The 22,262-nt window shown below is 47.1% G+C and overlaps 1 protein-coding gene across 3 annotated transcripts in view; it reads left to right on the forward strand.

Moving 5' to 3' along the window:
- The window catches only part of LOC142579894 (putative transporter YutK), a 47,030-nt gene extending 32,379 nt beyond the window's left edge, over window positions 1-14,651 (forward strand). For 2 of the 3 annotated variants that reach the window (XM_075690563.1, XM_075690564.1), the window contains 6 exons: window positions 245-372; window positions 1,930-2,098; window positions 4,074-4,220; window positions 6,486-6,666; window positions 9,915-9,975; window positions 13,374-14,651. In XM_075690563.1, coding sequence (XP_075546678.1) covers window positions 245-372; window positions 1,930-2,098; window positions 4,074-4,220; window positions 6,486-6,666; window positions 9,915-9,934 — 645 coding nt within the window. In that variant the 3' untranslated portion in view covers window positions 9,935-9,975; window positions 13,374-14,651. The remainder of the gene's footprint in view (window positions 1-244; window positions 373-1,929; window positions 2,099-4,073; window positions 4,221-6,485; window positions 6,667-9,914; window positions 9,976-13,373) is intronic. The other variant, XM_075690565.1, reaches the window with a different exon arrangement.
- Window positions 14,652-22,262: the final 7,611 nt, after the last annotated feature.

Consider the following 22,262-nt stretch of genomic DNA (forward strand, 5'->3'; position numbering starts at 1 on the left):
AACAGCGCAAGCCTCTACATTGGCCATGACCAAAAAGCTGCGCGTTTTTGTCATTGAAGCTTAAGGTATAATGCACACCACGAGAGGCTAGCAAATTAATTATCTTCCCCGCAAGGTGTGCCCCCGCAGGGCAACAGGCAAAGAGTGCCACACGAATAACGAGCGCTGTAGTTTTTCGCGTGGCGCCGGCGACGCTTTCGTCTCCGCCACCTGGACTCAACGGACGGTCGCGCGACGCCTGCAGGTGGACACCCAGCACCTGGTCACTGCGGCTGTGCTGGCTGCGCCGTCGTCGCTGCTTTTCTCCAAGCTGCTGTTCCCAGAAACGGAGGAGCTGCGCGTTGTCACCGTGCGCATTTACACGCACAGCAGGTATGTGCGCACGAGCGCGAATGAACACTGACGAATGAGCAGGCTCAGGAAGGAAACAAGAACTCTTGTTTTTAAAAAAAAAACATAATTAGGTATTTCACTTCGAAGGCTTTTTTTTTTGTTTTCATCGTTTACTGTTTTCTAGCATGACACCGGGATGCAGCTGAAGTAAGCAGTCGTAAAGGAGAATACCAGTGCATTGCTCGTTTTGCAATGCGCTGCGTAACGTAGTAAATGTAATTGCTGTCTTCAAGGTACGCTCTCGTTCAGCATGTTCTATTGTTATAGGTTATACGCAAACACAGCTCGTAGAGAGAAAATAAATGAAGGTGGTGTACGGTGCATACCTTTCAGCTATGACACAGTTTTGGTGTAATGGCTCACGTTGGCCACCATGGCAAATGTAACCTTAAAACAAATCTTCGAATGTAGCGATGTAGTTTTAAGATAAGATTCCTCGATAAAATAAATCAACGTGTAATCTTATTACCGAGAAATTCTTAATGTATCTTGTGACTGACGGTACTTTCATAGGGCTGTCCTGTAAACAAATAGTATTCACATGGTCTCGCAGCCTAGAAACAGTCATGGCTTGATTGTTGATGATTAAGGTGGTTGCACAAACGGCTCTTTTATGTAGCAAACGTGGCGGTCCAAGAATTAGTGTATTTACTGCATGGTTTTTCTGTATATTGTATCCATGTGTGTTAGCATCCTCCAGCCTGATAACGCCCCTTAAATTGACAGTATTATTAAATGAAACGATCGCGTTTCACTTATTTCGTGCAGCAGAATTCAAGCTATGGTGCACCAAATATTTCGGGAAGAAAATATTGTTGAGCCACTGCTTTCCATCTACACGGGATTTCGCGCGTATAAAACAACAAAAAACAAAAACAAATGACAGGTATATTCTCAGCCGGCCTAAAAGAAGTGGCTAACCGGATGATGCGTGATGCCACAAGAATCGCAAGAAAGAGCAGCTATGGCATTTCATCTTTTTCAAGGTACGGGTCACCGTCGCTAAAACAGTGGCAGGACGATGCCTGAACACACGTTCCCTAACAATACCCGCCGTTATAGCGCCAAAATTCTTAGCTTAGCGAATTTGTCCGAAAAAGAAGGCTGGATCATCATACCTTGCTGGTGAAGCAGCGCACTGACACGGGCACAGACACAGAGAAAACACACAAGACGACACTCGCAGCGAGTGTCGTATTGTGTGTCTTCTCTGTGCGTCTTGTCTGTGTCCGTGTCAGTGTGCTGATTCACCAGCAAGGTATGATGATCAATCACCAACTAGCCCAACTTTCCACATTACTGAACTTCATTGCTGTCGCGTACGCATAGAGCGTAGACGACACGCGGAAATAGTGCACACATTGCGTTTCTCTGCGATGACATAATAAAGTGCTTTCTCTCTCTCTCCCTGCGCTGGAATTACTGAAGCTTGGTTATGTCATCATCGTTAGCGCGCTCATTCTTATAAGCTGCTGGACCAGCCTACATTAACTGCGTCATGACTTGCAACAACAAAGTCGACACTTTCATCAACAGCACGGACACCAGCATGCTGGAGGCGGGCGCCAAGGGCGCCATAGCGTGCCTGGCCCTGGTCGGCGGCATCCTCGCCAACATCGTGGCCTTCATGGCGTTCATCCACTTTCTCAACGCCATCTTCCGGTGGGCCGCCGAAATTATGGGCCTGAGGGACGTCACGTTCGAGGTACCACCAGAGGAATGAACGTCACTGTACTGTTCCGCTCACATTCCCAGCAGCCGCGTTTACGTACATGCGGCAGAAGCGTATTGTATTAAATAACCACATCGAATTTACTCCTAAATCCCCGTTTACACGAATGCGCATTTTGCCGTCTCGTGTCACACTTGGAAAGTTTGCGATCTGGTGTCTTATTTGAGAATTCAAGCTCGCAATTTCCGATAAGTGTGCTTTTGCTGTTGCGCTATAGGAAATGCAGCACCTGCAGGTTGTCGGATACATTCTGTCAGGTTCTCCTTCCTTTGTCCGAGGCAGACAAATTTAGGCATATATTTTTGCGAAACCACACCGTATTGTATCACGATATTAAAATTTCGCAGCGTGTCCGCAACTGTTGCCATGTCCAGTGGTAGGCGAGCACATCTCCTCAAAGTGGACTTGACTACGTTAACGCCGCGAATCAAATAACTCCCTGACGTTGATGTCCTCTATTATTGACAAGGAAGACGCCGTTTCAATCCACGTAAAGTGCTCTAGTAACATACTCGCGAGTGAAAAAAAAGAAAAAAATCGCGTGCGGCCTGCTCTGTAATCCGCCATTTTTGTTTTGCAGTCCGGCAGTGCAGCAGCAGTCGTCGCCTGTTGGTTAGACGATTGTCATCTCGCAGGAAGTGCGTTACCATATTTCCTGACAGTTTACGTGGGCCGCTGAAATGCGCATTCTTCATCCGAAGCCTCTGCTTGGCGCATTTGATGCGTTAAGCCTTCCTAGCGAATTGACTCGTTTACATGAAATGCGATAGGCTTGAAAGTTAATCCGATGCGCTTCAGTAACATTAATGTAAACGCGGCTATCGACACATGAGTGCAATGCTGTTCGGAGAAGATGGCTGCCGCAAAGGTGGCGGCACATAAATCCTATCGTGCGACACCAGCTCGACTTGTACAATGCGAAACCAAAGCAGTGCTTGCCGAAATTCAAATGCAATTTTGCCGCTAATCCGCACTCGAGTACGAAGGCTTCTTTAAGTGGTCTATAATGAACCTTCTCTCATGTTAGCCGACTCCATTGTGTGCGTGCAACGTTTCATATTTTCTTGATCTGTAAAAGAAGCAGAGGAATATGTGCACTTCAAATATTGTGTTGACTGAATGAAGATTGTTGTGCACGTTTTGCTTTGTTTCAATGTTCCGCATACGAAGTTTGTAAGGTTTCGTACCAGCTAGCTAGTTTTACAAGAGCTGTTATTGCTCAAACTACATAATAACCGAGATGTTACCTAAATATTCCTCCACGATGCCGAACAATCGTAATGTCAATAGCTACGAATAATTCTGGCGCAAGCGCAATTATTTTAACATAAATCGTCACCTTTGCTCAAAGGAGCATTCTTCATTATCTATTTTGAGTTGGGTCACCATGGTAGAAGCGGCCTTTAAAGAGGCTCCAATGAACGAATTCAAGGTAATGACAACCACAAGCTGTTTCAACGCACACAAACGTACGCGCATCTTCGATACAATGTGATTCTACTTCAGAGAACTGCACCACGTAGATGCATTGTTTAGAGCCAGTTTGGAAAAATAAATGCTCTAGTGTGTTACCGAAGCACGACCTCAAAGCTACCGCAAACGAGTGCGAAGTACTTCATCACCTGCATTCGAATTACGCACGAGTGCTACCCAGTGGGCGACATGATAATCATAGCGACAAATCAAATTATTCGCAAAGGTCACGTGGGGAAACCGGCTGCCGCTGATAGCGATGGCGCTGATGTCCTTCCCTGGTGACAATTTATAGTTCAGCTGCCTTGAATCGGACTAGTATGTATCAGAATTGTGCGCAGCGTTTTCGTGCTGTTTCGAGAACAACGCGATGTACTCTGTGCAGTTAAAATAGGTGCTACAAGCACAAAGGAACGTTGCACCAACGCATGCCCTGCCGTAAGCGCTTCACGGCGTTTGCACTGGTGCTCCGCAGAAGCTGCTGGGCCGGGCGTTCACCCCGCTGGCACTGAGCATGGGCGTGCCATGGCAAGACTGCGCCGACGTGGGCGAAGTTATCGGCATCAAGGTGGTGGCCAACGAGTTCATCGCCTACCAATCGCTGCTCGCCAAAAAGCTCGACGTGCGTGCTGCATTACGGGCGTGTGACTGTGTTGATGCTTGAGCAGCTGGATGCGCAGAAATGTCGCCCTCGATGAAACCTGTTCGTAAGCAATCGAGCGAGAAAGGCACAAGAACGCGCGTGGTGCATTGTTTACCTATAGCTCTCCAACAAAAGTTTTACGCGCCTAAAGGTACAAATGCCGTCTTTCACGCAGCGAAGCATGAAAGACGGCGACAGCGAAGAGAGCGCAAGAAGGGAAACGGAAGAGGAGGGTGCAGCGGAACCATGAGGCGGAAATAGGAGGAGGGTATGGCGAAAGGGTCAGCGAGTAGGCATGCGGCCAGCGAGGAAGCAAAGCGCTGGCTGAAGAAACTAAAGTAAATGACGTAAAACAGAGAAGCTGTTTAATATTATATTTCGCCATTTCAATAGCACATCGGTGTGATTTAGAGATGCGCCTGAGCCGACATTATAAAATGTGGAACGCGATAGACTTCAAAGATCCATAACTGGTTGTCACGCTTCCTAGCAGCATTTTTTACAATTGCTAGTAGGTACAGCGGGTCGTGGCGTTCTGACGGCGCTCGACGTTTCTGCGCAGGCGCAAGTAAGAGCGGGCGCGAGAGAGAAAATCTGGGGGCTTTTGCTCCTTGATATATATATATGACTCAGCCTAGGCACTACGGAGGAGGTTTCTTAGCGCGCATTGTATTGATTTGTCCTCTAGACGTGCCGGCATTGCGGAGTGCTGTTGAACGCTCCGCCGCTGGCTGCGCGCGCTGTGAGGCAGTGGGCGCGGACGCCGCTTGGTGATCGCTGTGTCTGAAGGGGCAATGTTCTGACTGGTGTTGCATAAGTCGCGGGCCGCTTTTTTCGTCGCGACGATAGATCGTATTTTTTACAAGCACTGCTCCAGGAGGCCACGTGTAACCGGCAAACGGAGGTCCCAGGAAAGCACCTGAGGTTATATTAAAGCAGGCGGCGCAGGATCTCCGGGGCACCCAAGTGGTAGCGGGGGGATCAAAGCTGGAAGCAGGGCGGCCCGTGGGTTGGGGCCGCGGAAGGTGGAGCGTGCCAGGGGGTGTTCGCATCAAAAATCGGCTGTCCGGATCTTATACTCCCCTGGCACGCGCAGGCCTCTGCGAGCCCCAACCCCCGGACCAGTCCGGGTTCTAGCGTTGATGTCCCCGTTGCCGCTTGTGTGTCCTGGAGGCGCCGCCAATAATGCTAAATAGTGACACGTTGTTTTCATTACTAAAAACATGAATGAATAAATATAATTGCGGCGAGCCGTCAACTTGCAATGCTAAATTCAGCCCTACCGCGCCCCTCAACTTCTGCCGCCACGCCTAGGGACAAACGCATACAGCGCGCGCCAAGAAAGTCCTCCGTCGTACCTAGGCAGAGTCGTATTTCCAAGGAGCAAAAGTCCCCACATTTCCTCTCTCGCAACCGCTCTCACTCGCGCATGCGAGCAAACGTCCGTCGTCTGCGCAAGTGCCACGCCCCGCTGTGCCTCCTAGCAATCTGAAATACGCTTCCCGGCAACCGCAGCTTTCTTGCGGATGCGTGGAGCCGAGCACGATGGTGGTGTTGCAAGGAACCAAGCCAGCCCCCCGCTCGGGAAAGGGGTGTGTGTTTGAGTTTCCACGTAAAAGAATTACGTTTTCTGGTTTATTCAGATTAAACTCCGACGTTATCATGTCTGTAGGTTGTGTTTAGGTCGTACTTTACAGTTTTTCTGACGTATTTTACTTTGAGGAGTTCACTCAATTCAGTTGCGCATCTGTGTACCGCGGAGGGCTTGCGTGGTTGTGGTACGGAATGACTTTTCACCGAGTGACGTCACCAACGTCGGATTTTTTGCGATAAGGTTCATGCGTTATGTCAAGTTATTTGTTTGTTACACAGAACAGAAGTGGGTATATTCGGTCAGCATAAAATGGATATATAAGGCGGTTCGCCGGTACTTTTATTCGGCGCCTCTCTCTCTCTCTCTCTCTCTCTCTCTCTCTCTCTCTATATATATATATATATATATATATATATATATATATATATATATATATATATATATATGCCCACAACCAACTTTAGGTTGGGTCACTCTGAATTTAAAGTTGGCCCACCCACCAATTTCGGTTCACCGACCCTAAGTTTGTTGGTCCACCCCTAAATTTCAATTTCGCCCCAAACGTTCCACCGCTGTCCATTACGAGCACCATGAATGCCGCGCGCCTTGGTTGACCCACAGTGCGCTCACCTGCGCTCACATATCGGCAGGCCCGCTCCGCGATGCTGGCCACGTACGCGCTGTCTGGCTTCGGCAACCTGTGTTCAATGGGCGTCATGCTGGGAAGCCTGGCCGCGCTGTGTCCGCGTCGCCTGTCTGACGCCTCCGAGTTGGCCTTCCGAGCGCTGTGGGCCGGCTGCTCGGCAAGCATACTCAGTGCCTGCGTAGCCGGTGAGTGCGAAAGGGCTCCAGCCTCAGCTTCCACCTACGGTTGCTCGAACATACTAAGAGATCAATCGCAAATGCTTGCGGTGTTATGTTGTACTATCGAACACCGATGTAACGAACGCGGAGATTGCGAATCATCGGATACAACAAAGTAAATAGAAATATTTTCTCGAGGATGTTCGCATGTAACAGAGATGTGCTTGTAACCAATTCGGGGGTTTTGCTCGTTGAAACAACGACCTCATTATGGGGCATGTCATAGTGGAGGAATCCGGAATAATTTTGACCACCTAGGATTCTTTAACGCGCACGAAATGCACGGCACACAAGTTTTTTTTTTGTATTCCGCCGGCATCGGAAGTCGCCACCGCGGCCGGGATCGAACGCGCGACCTGCAGCTCAACGCCACAACCACTGGGCTACCGCGGCGGATTTCTCCAATCGGAGGCGATTTCGTTATAGCGAGGCTCGACGAGACTATCGTATGACGCCTCTTTCATAATGAAGACGGAAAGGCAGAGCATTTGCGCGTTGATTTCTTAGAAAATTTATTATATAGACATTTGATTGTAATTTCGGAAGGGATGGAAAACCAATAGGCGACATCGGTGCGTTGTTTGCCTTAGGCACTGTCCACGGGTGAATGTGTGGAGTACATGGCCGGGTAGAGGAGGGGCAGAGGGTGAGGCATGTAGATTGTGCTGCTGGTCATTAATACTTAATATTGAACAGGAAATCTCTATTTCACACTGCTATTGTATTTCATAAGGAATAATATAAGGCCACTGCGTGCCACATTTCATTCCAGTCACTTTTATTATCCTATAGCTATCATTCGTAAAAGTCTTGTATCGGCTTTAATGTGTCCCTCAACGTAGAAATAAAGGTCAAAGGTGCTTCTAGAGAGCGATTTTAACTATTGCCAAATCATCAACTTATCAAGGCAAATTAAGAGTCGAGAAAAGGTCAGGATATGCTGAAAACATTGGAACGAAATCTGCGATGTGTTCTTAAACGTTTACATTCAATGTCATTTGTAGTCTACAGCCTCGAAAATGCATCAATGCACGAAGATCGCAAAACAAAAAAGAAAAAAAGGAGTGACAATGCACTTCTCTAACTATGCTAGATTTATTTGTTTTTATAATACATCAATCAATACATAGCTTTAACACTAAATGAAATCGCCAGCGTTGAATTCAAAACTAATACTTCTATAAAAGAGCGGAGAACATGCTACGAAAAACAATTATCATGTACTGTGCAGTCGAACCCGCTCACAAAAACCCTCTTACAAATTAGCACGTGGCATGCAAAGTACAGGCGTGATAGACGAAAGTGAAGGACAGATAGAGGGAGAGAAAAGGCAGGAAACACCATCTGCTGAGATTCCGGAAAATGCAAAAAAAAAAATCCGGATGTGGACAGAGAACTAGATGTTACATAACGAAAAATTCACGATGGACTGCAGGAGAGAGAGAAAACGCGAGGAAAGACAAGAAACCTACTACGGACAGGGTTAGACGCTGTGGGAATCAGATTTCGAATTTATTTCTGGGGTTCTACGCGACAAAACCATTATTTGATTATGAAACGCCGTATTGAGGAACTCCTGATTAGTATTGACCACCAGAGGATCACCAGGGGATCGCGATTCACTAAATAAATTAAATACTTCATTAACTTCTTAGTTACCAACTTCACGGCACATGTTTAGCACGAAACTGCAAGGGAATCGGTATCTGGTGCAATATTTGGTAGAGCGCAGTCAAACATGCGCACAAGAAGAAATGACAAATGGACACAAGCTCCTATGTCCATGCGTCGTTTCTTCTTGTGTCCGCGTTTTGCTGCCCTGTGCCAGACGCCATTCCATGACGACCAATCAACAAACACACATGTCCACCCTCGCCGACTTCGAGGGAAGTCGTCTTAGTAGTCAAGTTACAGGTTTATACATTTCAAGGTGGCCACGTAGGCTGAAATAACTGTTGTCAAATTAAGCGTACAGTTTACCTGACTACGCGTGCGGCAACGCGAAGCGCGGCTCTCCACTGAACCCTACTGTGACGTTGAAGTGTAGCGTAAGCATTGTCACCAGGCCTCTGCTATGTTTAGTACATTGTAAATATAATTGCTGTTATTTTGATTGTTTTCTGTATTAGACAAAGTGTACACGATGATTTGACATGTGAGAAGTCACGTCAGTAAACTCCTCTGTGCGTAGCGTAAACCGAAGCTGCCGCCTCACTTGGCTAATTGCAAAAGATGGTTGCGATTCTCTGCTTATGCAACTCGCGATTGGACGAAGAGCCACTTCAGCAGCTGGGGCGAGGCAAACCACTTGATCTCGCTGTATAGGGAAGCTTTGTTTCACGCCACCTAAATTGCATAATAGGGGGTTTCCACCACCGCGTGTGTAATCAAGCAAGAGGAACGAAGAATTTTACGCCAGGTATTTTGGGTCTACATAGACTATGGCAATGTTAGTGATCAGGCTGGTTGGTCCAGCACATACATGGCCATCTTGAAATGAAGGAACCTGTAATTAAACTTTCAGGACAATTTCCTTCATCTGCCCCACATAGCTGGGGACCGTAAGGTTTGTAACTCAGAAGTTATTGAATGCAATTAGTTTAATTAGTCACTAGATTGTTATGCCTGGGTATGGCATCCACCTGGGCAGATAATTAATCTGTAGTCCCGTTATATCAGTAAATTTTGTGGCCTTTCTTTTAAAATGGTCGAAGTAAGAAATATAAGACACCCTATTTCTTTTAGTTTTTGGTATGCCACAATGAGGTTTCCTTCTTTTCATGGGCTTTAGGATGCAGATGAGCTTGCGTTTCTCCCGGCAATAATTTCTTCATACGCTGTAGAAATTGGTAATAAAACGAATTAAAAAACGCCAGGGCTGGTGATCGTCCAGGTAAGTGGAACTGCCTTGAGCACCAACTGTCTTCACTTCGTGTTTAAATGCTATACCTAAATATTCGGTTTCAAGGTGATTAGTGGTATTTTAAGTATTAACATAGTTATTACGCTGTCACTGCACAGTATTTCCAGCGATGGGCAATAGCTACGAAAACAAATCTATCTCTGCGGCACTGTTTCGAGAAATTACCAGGATTTTAGCTCAAATACACAATGTAACAGAGGAAACGTGTTAGCCAGCGTACGAAAAGTTCTACGTGCAAAGTCTCCCGACACTCATTGACTGCATGTGAAATTTCTTGTCTTTTGCGGACTAGGCAGCCTCACCGACACATGAGACCTGGAGGAACGCTTCCTTAGATAGATGTTTGTTAAACGGTGAGTAAAGCCCTTTGCAGCTATCGTTTGCAACAACGTAACTAGTTCAGCCGTAAGTATAGGAACTAGCTTTACCATCTAGTAATAACATAGAGTGTCTTGGCGGGCTCTTTAGCAATACGTGCATACAGTAGTCGCTACACGCAAGAAAAAGAAGTTCCTACATAAAACAGGCATCACGAAGCAAGAAAAAAAAGGTTGATCATGTCTGTCTCAGTTTCTTTCTTTCTTGTAAACCCAGGCTGCATAGAATAGGGGTCTGCCTTTGAAGCAGCGCTGATGAAAGCAGAAACGTTCCGATAACATTGTAGAAAGGAAGCAACGAAGCAGCGCATGTGGTCTGAATATTCTTGCGGCGATTACAACGTAATGAGCGAAGCAATACCTTCAGGATGACTGCCTTCGTTGAAAAATGTGTATTGGAGTATCGCCTCTAGTTTCAATTATATTTCAGCGCGCATTGCCTCAACGCACCGTCATGAGAAGTCTCCAAGGCTCCACCAAATTTGCTATTATCATCCATGTATCGGATATTACGGTACATGTGAAAGTAAAGGTCTACACTTTTTCCCGAGTTACAGGCGCAACGACAGTCACAGTATGTCGCAGTGATACACACGCCTTCGCTTAATTAGTAAAGCCACTGATTGAGCGGAGTCGTCGACAGGCAGCGTCCGGCACTGCACAGCTCGAAGAGTATGTGGTGCAAGACTTGAGCAACTCACATGAGGCGATGTGCTCAGTATTCAGCACAAGCGGTATATAGGTGTCGCAGCAAGTAGCCACAATATGTCGCTGAAAGGTGCTATTGTGCAAGCGCTGCCCTCCATTAACACGCACTATTTGACTCGAGCATGCAGCTTTTATAGAATTAAAATTCTATTTATAATTGAAGCTTGAAGTGATTTTATTCAAAAGCCTTAGAAATCAGTGTTGAAAGAGACAATGTAAAGACATTTGCAATTAATATTTCGATTTTCTTGGCAGAAATATTGTTACTATTCTTAAAGTCGTCATTTTGTCATCAAATACCTCACACATGCGCAGACGCCGGAAATGCGCTCCAGGGGCCTCATAGGTCACTTGCTTTTGTTATGGCTCGAGGTGGTGTTTGGGCCAAGAATCTCCACCAAGCTAACTGACGTGTACATCCGACAGTAGGAATGAAGGAAGAATGGTTTATTTTACACTCTCTTACACTAGCTCCAAATACGGGAGCCCACTTCATGCAGGAGCATATTAAACGTCTCAGTTCACGTCAGGACACCTCAGTCCCCACCGCACCAAAGGTCTCCATTTTCAATACCGTCGCCTTCCATTAGGTGTCTAGACTAGGGAATCCGATGACTGTACCGCGGCCATTCACAATCGTCGAATTGGTCGCAATATCCCAACCGTGACATCGCACCGTTCCGCACGTTCCGCCGGACTCCGCCTCCGATGTTGCACCTTCATCACCGCATATTTAGCAATCTGGGAATCCGAGCTCGAAGCCGTTCCCACGGTAGCATTCGACGTTAGCCCTATTCATCAATTAGTTCACGTTGTCAGGTCGAGGTAGAGCGGTCATTTGTTGATCCGTCAACTGTCAGCGTCAACGCTGCGTTGACTTCTGCATGGGTGCTGATGAATGAGGTGGTTGCCTCGTGGTGAACATCTAATTAATACCCTTGGCCGTACTGACACTAAGCACTATGAACTTTCATTTTAAACAGCGCCAAAAAAAAAAAAAACACAAACACACGGACAAGGAAGAGCACAGGACCAGCGCTGTCCTGTGCTGTCCTGTTGCGGGATTTCGTGCTGTGCACCTTGCAACTTTGCTGATGTCACCTGGGCTGTATTTTCGATCGACCATTTTCAATGATAGTTTCATTGCTGTTTATTGGCTGGGCCAAGGGTAGTCGATGTGAAGGAGGGAATGGTGCTTGGTCCATCCGCGTTACGTTCACGTTGCATAGTTTCCGAGCACATTGATCGAACGAATGGTCTTGGTCCGGTCACGTGCCACACTTAGCGTTGCGTCACGCCAAAGGGAATCATCTTGGGAAGCAATCGATATAAAATACGGCCTCCGTAAGGGAGCTTCTAGAAGCTGCTTTCTGTAAATCTTTGCGAAGGCCAAGATTGCATAAGTGAGTGAATATGAACATCATATTAAATTTTTTTTAATTCTTTAATTTATTCAGACATGCATACATAGTGCTCGAGGTATTTGAAGATATAGTGAGGACTTCAAGAATAGCCACCATATTTCAGTCCAATAATTAAAATACGCGTGTTCGTAGCAAATTGTTGTTGCCTGTTTCGTTCATCACTGTTTTCTATGGTTGTGCAAAAAGTACTTCAGCTTCAATTACTGACTGAATTCGACTTCGATAATGGCTCCATGCTCGGATCGCATAGTGTGTGGTAATAATGTTGGGAAGTGCTAGCACAAATGCAGCTTCTCGCGAGTTTTTATTATCGTGGCTGCTTGTAAGCCTCCCTCTCATACATAGCAGCCTAGCAGGCTTATGTTGGTATCTAGGGGCGCCAAATTCGGAGTGACGCAATGTTGACAACCAGCCACTTTTGGGTCATACAGGCTCTTTGGGAGCAAAGAACCCTGAGTGGTTTAATTTACTCGGGAGCGGGCGTGTCATATGATTGTGCACAGAAGGCTTGGCTGTTGATGCGGCCACTTAAGGCCGCTTGTCAATGGCCTTGGCCTTCCAGGTTTCACAGTCGTCGTGACCTCCAGCTGCTGGAGAAACTCAACCGCCTGTATGGTGCCTGACCACTGGAAGTGCTTATTGCTGTTTGTCTTAGATAATTCGCCATAAGCTCTCACCCCAAAATGAAATAATTTGCGGCGTTCGAAGAGGTGGCGATCTCCAAGCCATTGTGGTTTTTGTTTAAGGCGACTAAGACGGCGTACGGATTGATCTCCTGTGTCAGACTGGAAGTTGACACACTGCAATAAGCGTGCCACATAAGGGACAGAGGGATTGGTAAAGACGGAGTTAGGCGCCTAGACCACATGGAATGAGAATGCTTATGTTTAGGGTGATTCGAAGCCGTGCGCTGAAATAAGGCGCCCACCGATGGGGCCTGCTTCGCCGCGATGCTTCGTTAGCTAAACTTTTCGTACCCAATAGTATGTTCCCACGAAGTGTAAAAAATAACGAAACGAACTACATGTCTCTTGACAAAGGTCAAAATTCTGGATTGCATGGTACAGTCAGTAAGGTCATCCGCCCGAATATGAAGAACATTGGTGTAGCACTATAAATAACTACAATACTATGTCAGTGACGCAATAAAACTAGGCGAGAGTCATTTAGATGGAATTCAAAAAAAAAAAAAAACTAATGCAGAATGAAAGCCGCATCTAAGTTTCTTTTTTTCTTTTTCAGCTTTTCACCAATCTCATCACAGAAGACGAAGACCATCACATTCACTTCGCGAAGCATTCTCGTGCATAATTGTTTATTGCGATTTTTGCTCGACACCGTTCTTAACGGAAAAGGGTTCGGTGTACTTATTTGCCACGTCCAAAGTATAAGACATGGCACTGTACAGAAGGGCTATCATTATATAACGAATGAATCACGAAGTTCGCATGACGTCTCTTCCTTTTGTCGTTTTTTACATGTATTGGCGCGCTTTTCGTTAGCGAGAAGCAGGGGTAGCTTACAGGAGTATGGTGCATCCTACCCAGATTCCCATGCATTAACTTCTCGGCGTGGCCTTGCTAACCCACTATTACATGGGAGTCTTGACGCAAGTCTTCGCTTGCGGGTGGGCTTCCTATCAGCTTGGTTACCTATTTTCCTTTTATTCGTTAATACGTCTACTTCCACTGCTGCGGCGACTCATTACTGTGCTTGTTGCAGTGGTGGATGCTGAATATCATCGAATCATCGTAACCCTATCAAGTCTTTCCGAGCTCAGTTCATAAATTAGTGTGTTTGACCTACCATTCTCGCGAAAATAATGTATTTGGCTAAATTTCTATAATAAAGGTACCGAAAACGCAAGAAAAAAGCATATGGAATATTGTTACTGAAGAGCATACACCATGAAGCGTTTCAGCGATGCGTAGTGGATTTTCAGTGAAAATATGTATCAAGGAATAAACCAGGGAACCACTGAGCCTCGTCACTGCATCCGACGAACCTAAGTTATCGCGGATGGTGCATGTCGCAGAATGTCGACAATAAAGTTGGCAATCGTAAACAATCGCGAAATGCTCCGCCGTTGCATGTATCTTGTCGACTTTCCTGCATGCGGCGATGGTATGCGTGACTAGATTACCACAAATTCTAGTGGCTAAGTAGAACAAGACACCGTGCGTTATTAGCTGAGAGCTTATCTGGATAAGGGTGCAGGAGTGTGCTGAGTGTTGGGGTTGTGCCCGGCATCATTGCGGCACCTGACTGGTGAAACGGGTCGGGCGAACAGTTACTACTGAGCAGCGTCTCGAGTCGGGGTTGCTGACATTTCATCGCTACTCCTTCGAGAAACGCGAGAATATTTGCAGAAGTAAATCAGCGCAGACCAGAGAGGTTGTCGATGTCGTGGATATAGCACGTACCATTCTAAGATGTGTACGCTGTGCCGCTCTTGGTTTGTGTAAAGAAGAGCCGTCGTTTCTAAAGAACGGCAGTCAGTGGGCGATAATTAAGAGGTAATGGGAGTGTCATCAATCGCTTGGTTTTTGTTGTTGTTCGTAGACGTCAATACAAATGATGTCTGCCGGCTAAGTAAAGGTTTGTTATTTGAAAGCATATATCGCCTTGTGTATGCGTGTCTTTGTGCCTGAGTTCGTATTCATGCGCTGTTCCCCAGTAGAAATTTGACTGAATTGTTTGATACATTCGATTTTTTATACCTTGTGTATACAGTTAACCGGCAACTGTTGCTAGGGCAGCATCAGACTTAGTGCAGTCGACGCACGTTGAACGAGCGGGATAACTTTTGCTGTTGTTGTAGCAGTAGTGTGTGCCTCTTTCCTAGCCTAATACGTAGTCTTGTTTCTTCGTAATTGCCATCAATGCCTTTTGTTCGGGCTTATGAAAACGTCATCATCGTTAATGTTAAATCATTTTTTGGGCTTTGTCAAAAACCCTCTTTGTCATGTCCTTCGGGACATGATGACGGGACATGAGGACTTGGGCAGATGACGTCAGTCAAATTTCAGTGAGCACCAGCCAGCTTAAAAAAAGAGTAAAACATACGCTTCACTCAGCCTTTTTCTTTCGCAGGTAAGCTCGCTATCACTGCTTAAGAGGAAGCTTTAGCTCGGGCCCAACTCCGGCGCGGCCTATTCAAATACATGTAAAACGCAAAAACGTTTTTCTGAGATAACCCCTGGACCGATTTTAATGAAGTTTGTTGCAATTGAGAGAGAAAGTTCAATTCTAGTGACTGTTTAAAGCGGAATTTCGATTTATGTCCTGGATCTTGTTAAAAGAATTTTCAAAAATACGGAAGTTCGAAAAAAAAATAGAAGAACGAAATTTGCAAATTCATAACTCTACATCAAAAACAAATATCACGGTTCTGTAAACGGCATTCATTAGATCATTGAAAGCGGACAAATTTGATATGTCATTTTATATCTTACGTGAATTTGTTACGTTTTTTACAAATGTTCTGCAAAAGCTGTGTTTACATATTGCTAAATTTTTAAAATTCATGTATAGCATATCAATTTTGTCCGCTTTAGATGTACTATTAGATGCAATTCAAAGAATTGTATTATCGTTTTTCGTTTTAGAGTTACAGTGTTGTAAACTTGATAATTTCTTTTTTTGAAAATTTGCGATATTTGGTGAAATTTTAATAAAACATCAAGGACCTGAATCAAATTCGAAACCAACAGTCACTGGATTTTAAGTTTTTCTTTTAAAAGCAAGAAACCTCGTCAAATTAGGTGCAGTGGTTGCCGAGCAAAACGAATTCTCCTTTTACATGTATTTAGATAGGAGCACCCGAGCTAAAGCTTCCTCTTAATAAGCAGGAATACCTTGCAGTCATGACATCGAATAGTGAGTTCTGGATCGTTTTAGGTCCAACTGTGTTACGTAAGAGCGAGATACTGAGGCTTAGTGGAGAATAACATGGCTGGTATGATTGTTGTTTTTGGTGATAGTGTTTAATTTAATGGGATAGAAACGTTCATTTTCTGCCCGCCTTCCAGTTACATGTTAATAAGTAAAAAGGAATAACGCCCAATCGGCGGATTCCTTGTGGACCCCTACAAGGCAAACATTCACACCAGAAGCGGACACAAAACAAGACGACCTTTGCCTCGTGTGTCTCGCCCTCGCGTCTCTGGGAAAGGGCAGTGAATCCTAATTACTCTACGGTGCACGTTTTATAGCGGATGAAATTACTCATTAGCTGGTTTACTCTTTTGATTAGTCAGTAACTCAGAAGATCCTCTTATGCAATGCAGGCAGAAAGGGCGTTAGTGAAGAAGGCTTCCCAAATTGAGGTCGCAAGTAGCAAGCAGCACGAGGAGCCTAGCGGAGCTATTGTGATATCTCAGCTGCGGAAAGCCACAAGAGCGCTGGTGCGATTTCTGAAGACTGCCTGACTGAGCGACCACCTGTGACACAGAGCAAATAATGGGCTTCTAAAACTTTCGCAACATCGAACACCGAACACCGAACGCTCTCTAAACACCAACGCCGAACTTTCTCCCTTTCTCTTGACCTTTTCCTCCTTTTTCCACTTTCCCAATGGAAGGATAGCCATCCGGGCTCAGTCCCTAGTTAAGCTCACTGCGTTTGACTTGACCTTCTCTCTCCCCCTCTTTGATACATTGCCTAGCTCACTCTTAGGATGATGGCTAAATGCTTGTTAAGAACTTGACCATTAAATCTCAACGTCGTTTCTCATTCTGCAATGGTGCGAGCGGAGACAGTTCCCTACTGACGAAAAGTGCGCTGCCCGCGTACCATAGCCGCGTACCACAGCCAACGAGCGCGGCGGGGAACCAGTAGTGTTTCTTCAGCCTCAGGCTACGAATTTCATCACGGCTTTCCAGGCCGGGTTACAGATCTGGCCAACTTCTAAGGAGGTTGACTTTAGGCTCAACAGTGAGGACTCTGGAATACTGCGAAATCGAGCGAGTCAGCATGCGCATGATCATGCCTAAACATAGAGGAAATTAAAAAGAAAATAGAGCACTAATTGCGACCGATAAAACTTGGGAAAGCTACGCCTTTAAGAGTAGAACGCGATAGCATTAAAGGGTTCCCAACTACTGCTCACGTTTCTCGGCAACTGTAGCTTATGTGACCATAAAAAATTGGAGGACGCTTAAGCTTCGCCTTCAAGAGTGGAACGCGACAGCGTTCCCGTCGACCCGCCAATGGGTGTAAGACAATGGGCTACGGCGCAGCGACTACGCGCCCCGCATCGGACGCGGTGAGCGTCGAGCAACGCAGCGTTCCGCGCGACAACAAAATGTGCGCCTGAGCAAGCGACGCACGCCTGAGCCTTAGAAACAGCTCGTTTCTAAGGCAACACCGCGTTCACTAGAGGCGCTTTTGCACCGCTTTGAAGCATCGAACTCGTGGCTCAGTGGTAACGTCTCCGTCTCACACTCTGGAGACCCTGGTTCGATTCCCACCCAGCCTATCTTGGAAGTTGCTTTTTATTTATGAAGTGCCTGCCGTGATTTATCGCTCACGGCCAACGCCGCGGACGCCGACGCCGACGACACCGGCTTTTCTGCGACACGAGCTCCTTAACGCTATCGCGTTAATATTTACCGGGAAACCCTTGTGGGGAACGCTATGCACGAGCACGGGCTCTCTGGTTCTTCTTTTTCTTTACCCCGCTCGGCCGGCGCCGCCGCTGCCACGCATGGTAGAAACGCTGCGCGATGCGCAACGCTGCGATTGGTAGAAAGCAGGTGGCGCACGCCGCTCTGTGATTGGCAGAAATGCGGCGCGTGCCGCGCTGTGATTGGTAGACACGTTTCGCTCAACGTTTCGTCTCAACTCGTGCTCAACACCGCTTACGCCGTGCTCACTGCGCGACGGTGCCTGTAAAGTTACAGCTTTAAAAACTGCTAAGCATTGCACGTGGTGTTACATCGAATTCTCAACCAACAGGTTTTCTGTACCAATAAGAAAGAAGGAGCCATTGAACAGTGTGCCGACTGTTGTCAGTGTGCCGACACGAGTGGCTCTTAACTCTAAGGCGAGCCTTGGAACAGCGCAGGGTTGACTAAAATGAGCGTTAACCATCATAAGAGCACGTTAACTCGGGAACAGCTTATTAGGGCGACAGAATGCTCCAAAAATATCTCTTTGCTGTCACTATAAGGCAGTGACCGTAGACTGAAGTTGTGGCTTCTAGGCTATTTTAGTTTGCGTGGGAGACAGTCATTCGGGGCCTGCGGAAGGCGCCTATCTAAATCACTGACCCTGCACAGTTGTTCAGCGGGAACGAAGTTCGCTGGCGACCTCCAACGGCATGAAAACAACGACAAGTAAATTCAGTTAACACACATGTGACGCAAGCGACATCCCTCGTGTCGCATAATTATTGCGGAGGCGTCAGGGGCGTTGCGGCTCGGCGTGTCGATGTTGTTTTTGCCGCAACACATGGATCATGTTTACCGCGCCAGGCAGTCCTCGTCTTAACCTGCACCGCTGCTATCGATACTAGAGCTGCCGCTGAGGCAATATGCAATAAATAAATAAAAAGATCAGGGCTAGTTGCATTTGAATTAATCTTTCTGCTTGCGGCTGTTTGTTTTTTTAAGCGAGTGACCATCACTTATCGTGGGCCGATATGTTCTGTTGGGACCTCGCACGCGCACGCACGCACACACACGCAGACAGACGCACACACTGAAATTGTCAGACGGCAGGAATCGAACAGAGACGCTTGGCACAGCAACCCCATCATTTAACCATTACACGACGGGGACGTGCTCCAGCAGGCGGAATAGAACACGCTTAAGCATTTCCCACTTGCAAGTCAGCACGTTGACGCGCTTGGCGCGTTGTACTGCAATATCGCACAAACTGGCATACGGAAGGCACTGTACTACAGGACCTCGGATTAAACAGCTTTGCTTGCTGGAATAAACTGTAACACAGCTATGCAAGCCCTATCAGCTTTTGCCATCGTTTTCCTACACGTGGTGGCAATGATAGTACCTGTCGGTTCGGTGTTTCTGCAGCCAAGCACTGCGTTCCTCACGTCGCGCAAAGATGCCTCCGCGTGAGCCGAAAAATCCATGAAACACAAATCGCACTGAAGCAAGGAGAGCCCGCATACGCAACAACACAACTACGTGGTCCAAACGCAGGGACAACTTGCTGCCGAGTGTAGCGCGCACGCGGCAGCCCAACGCCGGGGGCGACCTGACGCGGCGCTGCGGCAATCGGAGGCCGAGGCTAAGCTGCAACGCCGACAAAACCCTCCAGTTCAGTGGACGAAGGAACGACTTTATTTGTCAGGATTAGAAGTCTGCAGTACCTACCGGGGTGGCAAGTGACAGACACGTCTACTCGCGGTAGAGCTCCATCACCTCCGCGGCCCAGCGCAGGACGTCGTCTTGCGGACTCGGCTCGGAGCCCCCACACCTCCACATTCTTAACGCAGGGGGGAGGGGGATGGTCGAGGAATTCTAGAAGTAGGTCGTTATAGTTAGCGTAAAGGTCTACGCTACGATAACAGCCGGGATTGGGAAATTGATCAAGGTATAGTTTATTGAGAAGTGACGGAATAGTAATGGTGTGGGTTTGCAATTGTCTCCACAGGACTTATAGTTCCTTCGAGTGGGGAACGGTGAAAGGGGTAAAGTGCGTCGAGATGATTTGTAGTGTGGGCACATGCCATAGTATGTAATGAGACTATCACGCGAGGCGCCGGCCTCAGCCTCCCCTTGTGTTGTCCGTGTCCGGTTCGTGAAACCTCGGGCGCAGGCATGGGCAGCTTCGTTGCCCATGTCAGGCCCTCGTGGGCAGGGGCCCAAACGAGGGTAACTTATGATTGAACTACGTATTTGCGTGCGATGATTTCAGCCAGTCTGCTGATATACTCGTCTCCATAGCCGTGCACGGCTGACTTATAACCGCTGAAGACAGTGGTGCATCAGGCGATAGTGAGAGCCAGCGCTATGGCTGCCTCTTCTGCCTCCTCCGAGAAGCGGGTGCACAAAGAGGCCACATCCACCTGCTGGCCTTGAGCCTTGAGCGCGAATTTGTGTGATTGTGAGAGGTATTCTGCGGCGTCTACGTATAGTGTGCCGGGTATTTTATCGTAGTGACGGCACAATGCTCGCACCAGAGCCACCCTCCGCAAGCGGGTATACGTGTACTGTGGGTGCATGTTCCGAATAAGTGGTGGTAGATACAGTTTTGCTCGGAGCCTACTCCGCAGAGTATGTTTGCGCGTAGGTAGGAAGGGAGGGTTAATTTAAAGACTGCCAAGCATGCATCTTCCGGCCGCGGATTTTGCGAGTCTAATATTGTGCGATGACGTGGACTTCAATTAACCTTGCGACTATTTTGTGGGCCCCGGTGGCAAGAAATCGTTCCCCAGATGTTCTCACGGGTAGACCGAGGGCGAATTTGAGAAACTTGCGGATAAGTGTATTGATCTCCTCCTCCTCCTGTTTAGTGAGAATGAGGTAGGGCTAAGTATATGTAATGTGAGAGCTAACGAAGGCTTGAAGAGTTGGAGAAGATCTTGTACTCGCAGGCGCCTTCTCTTGTGTGATACTGTGCCAATTAGCTTAATTGTATCATCTGCGGATTGCCTAAGCCTCTGAATTGTAATTGCGCTTTGCATATGTTTCTGTATGGTGAGGCCTAAGATTTGAATATTGTCAACGATAGGAGTGAAAGTGCCATCTAAGGTGATATGAATTGGAGTCGTATGTTTTGCGACTCCTTTGTGTGCGACGAGACGCAGGTGCTCTGATTTGGTTGAAGCGCACGTCAGATTGAGCTGCCATGTGACCGGGTTGACCCGGTCCGCGGCGTTCTGCAGAAGTTCCTGCAGCTCCGTCTCCGAACCGCCGCCCCTGTTCCATTTGGTGATGTCGTCCGCATACAGGGCAACGCAGATACCTGGGATTACTTGAAGTTCGCGTGCGATGTTTAGCATTACGACGGTAAAGAGGAAGGGTAGATACGCACCGACCTTGGGGCGTTTCAAAGTAACCCACGTCGAATTCCGGCGATTGCTCTACACCCATGTGAATGGTGGCCGTTCTATCTGTGAGGAAGTAGGATATATACTTACAAAAACGCTCTCCAATGCCCAGTCTATTAGGTTCCAATAGTATGGTTAAATGGATAACATTATGAAAGGCCACATGAAGGTCAAGTTCTAGCAAAGCTCTGGTGCCGAGATCGAGACTCTGCTTAATTATTTCCATCTGAACTTGGAGCATGACATCGTGGGTAGATAAGTCCTTACGAAAGCCATACATTTCCTTTGGAAATATCCCTGCCCCCTCCACGTATGCCGTCAGTCGGTTGAAAATAACGTGTTCTAGCAATTTTCCTAGGCATGACTCAAGGGCATGACTGTGAGGTTTGCCTGGTTTTCGAGTAAAGATTACCCTGGCGACTCGCCACTGCTGGCGGAGAGTTCCCGTCTGCAATAATTCATTAAAGGACTCTGTGAGTGCAGCAACCACTTGCTTGTCAAGGTCACGAAGCATTATATTAGAGACGCGATACGGCCCCGATGCCGACGTCGTCTTGAGGTTGGCCGTAGCATGGGCAACCACCGCCTCCGCAATGGGGCGTACTGTTCCAGGTTGGGAGAATCCCGTGTAATTTACGTGGGCAGCTTTTGTCTTTGAGGGGAGATGTTTATCGCGTAACTCTCGGAAAAAACTTGCACGATCTACTTTTTTGCTCATGCAGTAATTTATTCAGCCTGTAAGTATGCACAGTTTTAGATTCAGAAGGATCAAGCTTGCAGTTCGAAAGCGCGAAGCGGGCGCACATCGTGGCCCCCGTGAGCGTACCGCAGGCGAAGTTGACTCAAGGCGACAACGCCGCCAGTATCTTATAGTTTTAGCTAGTGCCGGTCGCGGTCATCGAGCTTTCTTTCTGCCCATGCTTGTCTACGCACTTCATGCCACGCGTGCTCATTTAGGCAGCTTATGCTTACTGCAATTCATAACTACCACTAAAGCGAGGATCCTTACTTCCTGTAATATTCTAACATGTCGCTATCGCATTAACTGCTCGGAACTTCAGGCGAAATTTAGATTTTTTTACATAAATAAATCAATAAAATTGTACAACGGT

Source organism: Dermacentor variabilis, chromosome 4 (assembly GCF_050947875.1).
Source record: "Dermacentor variabilis isolate Ectoservices chromosome 4, ASM5094787v1, whole genome shotgun sequence".
Taxonomy (NCBI): domain Eukaryota; kingdom Metazoa; phylum Arthropoda; class Arachnida; order Ixodida; family Ixodidae; genus Dermacentor; species Dermacentor variabilis.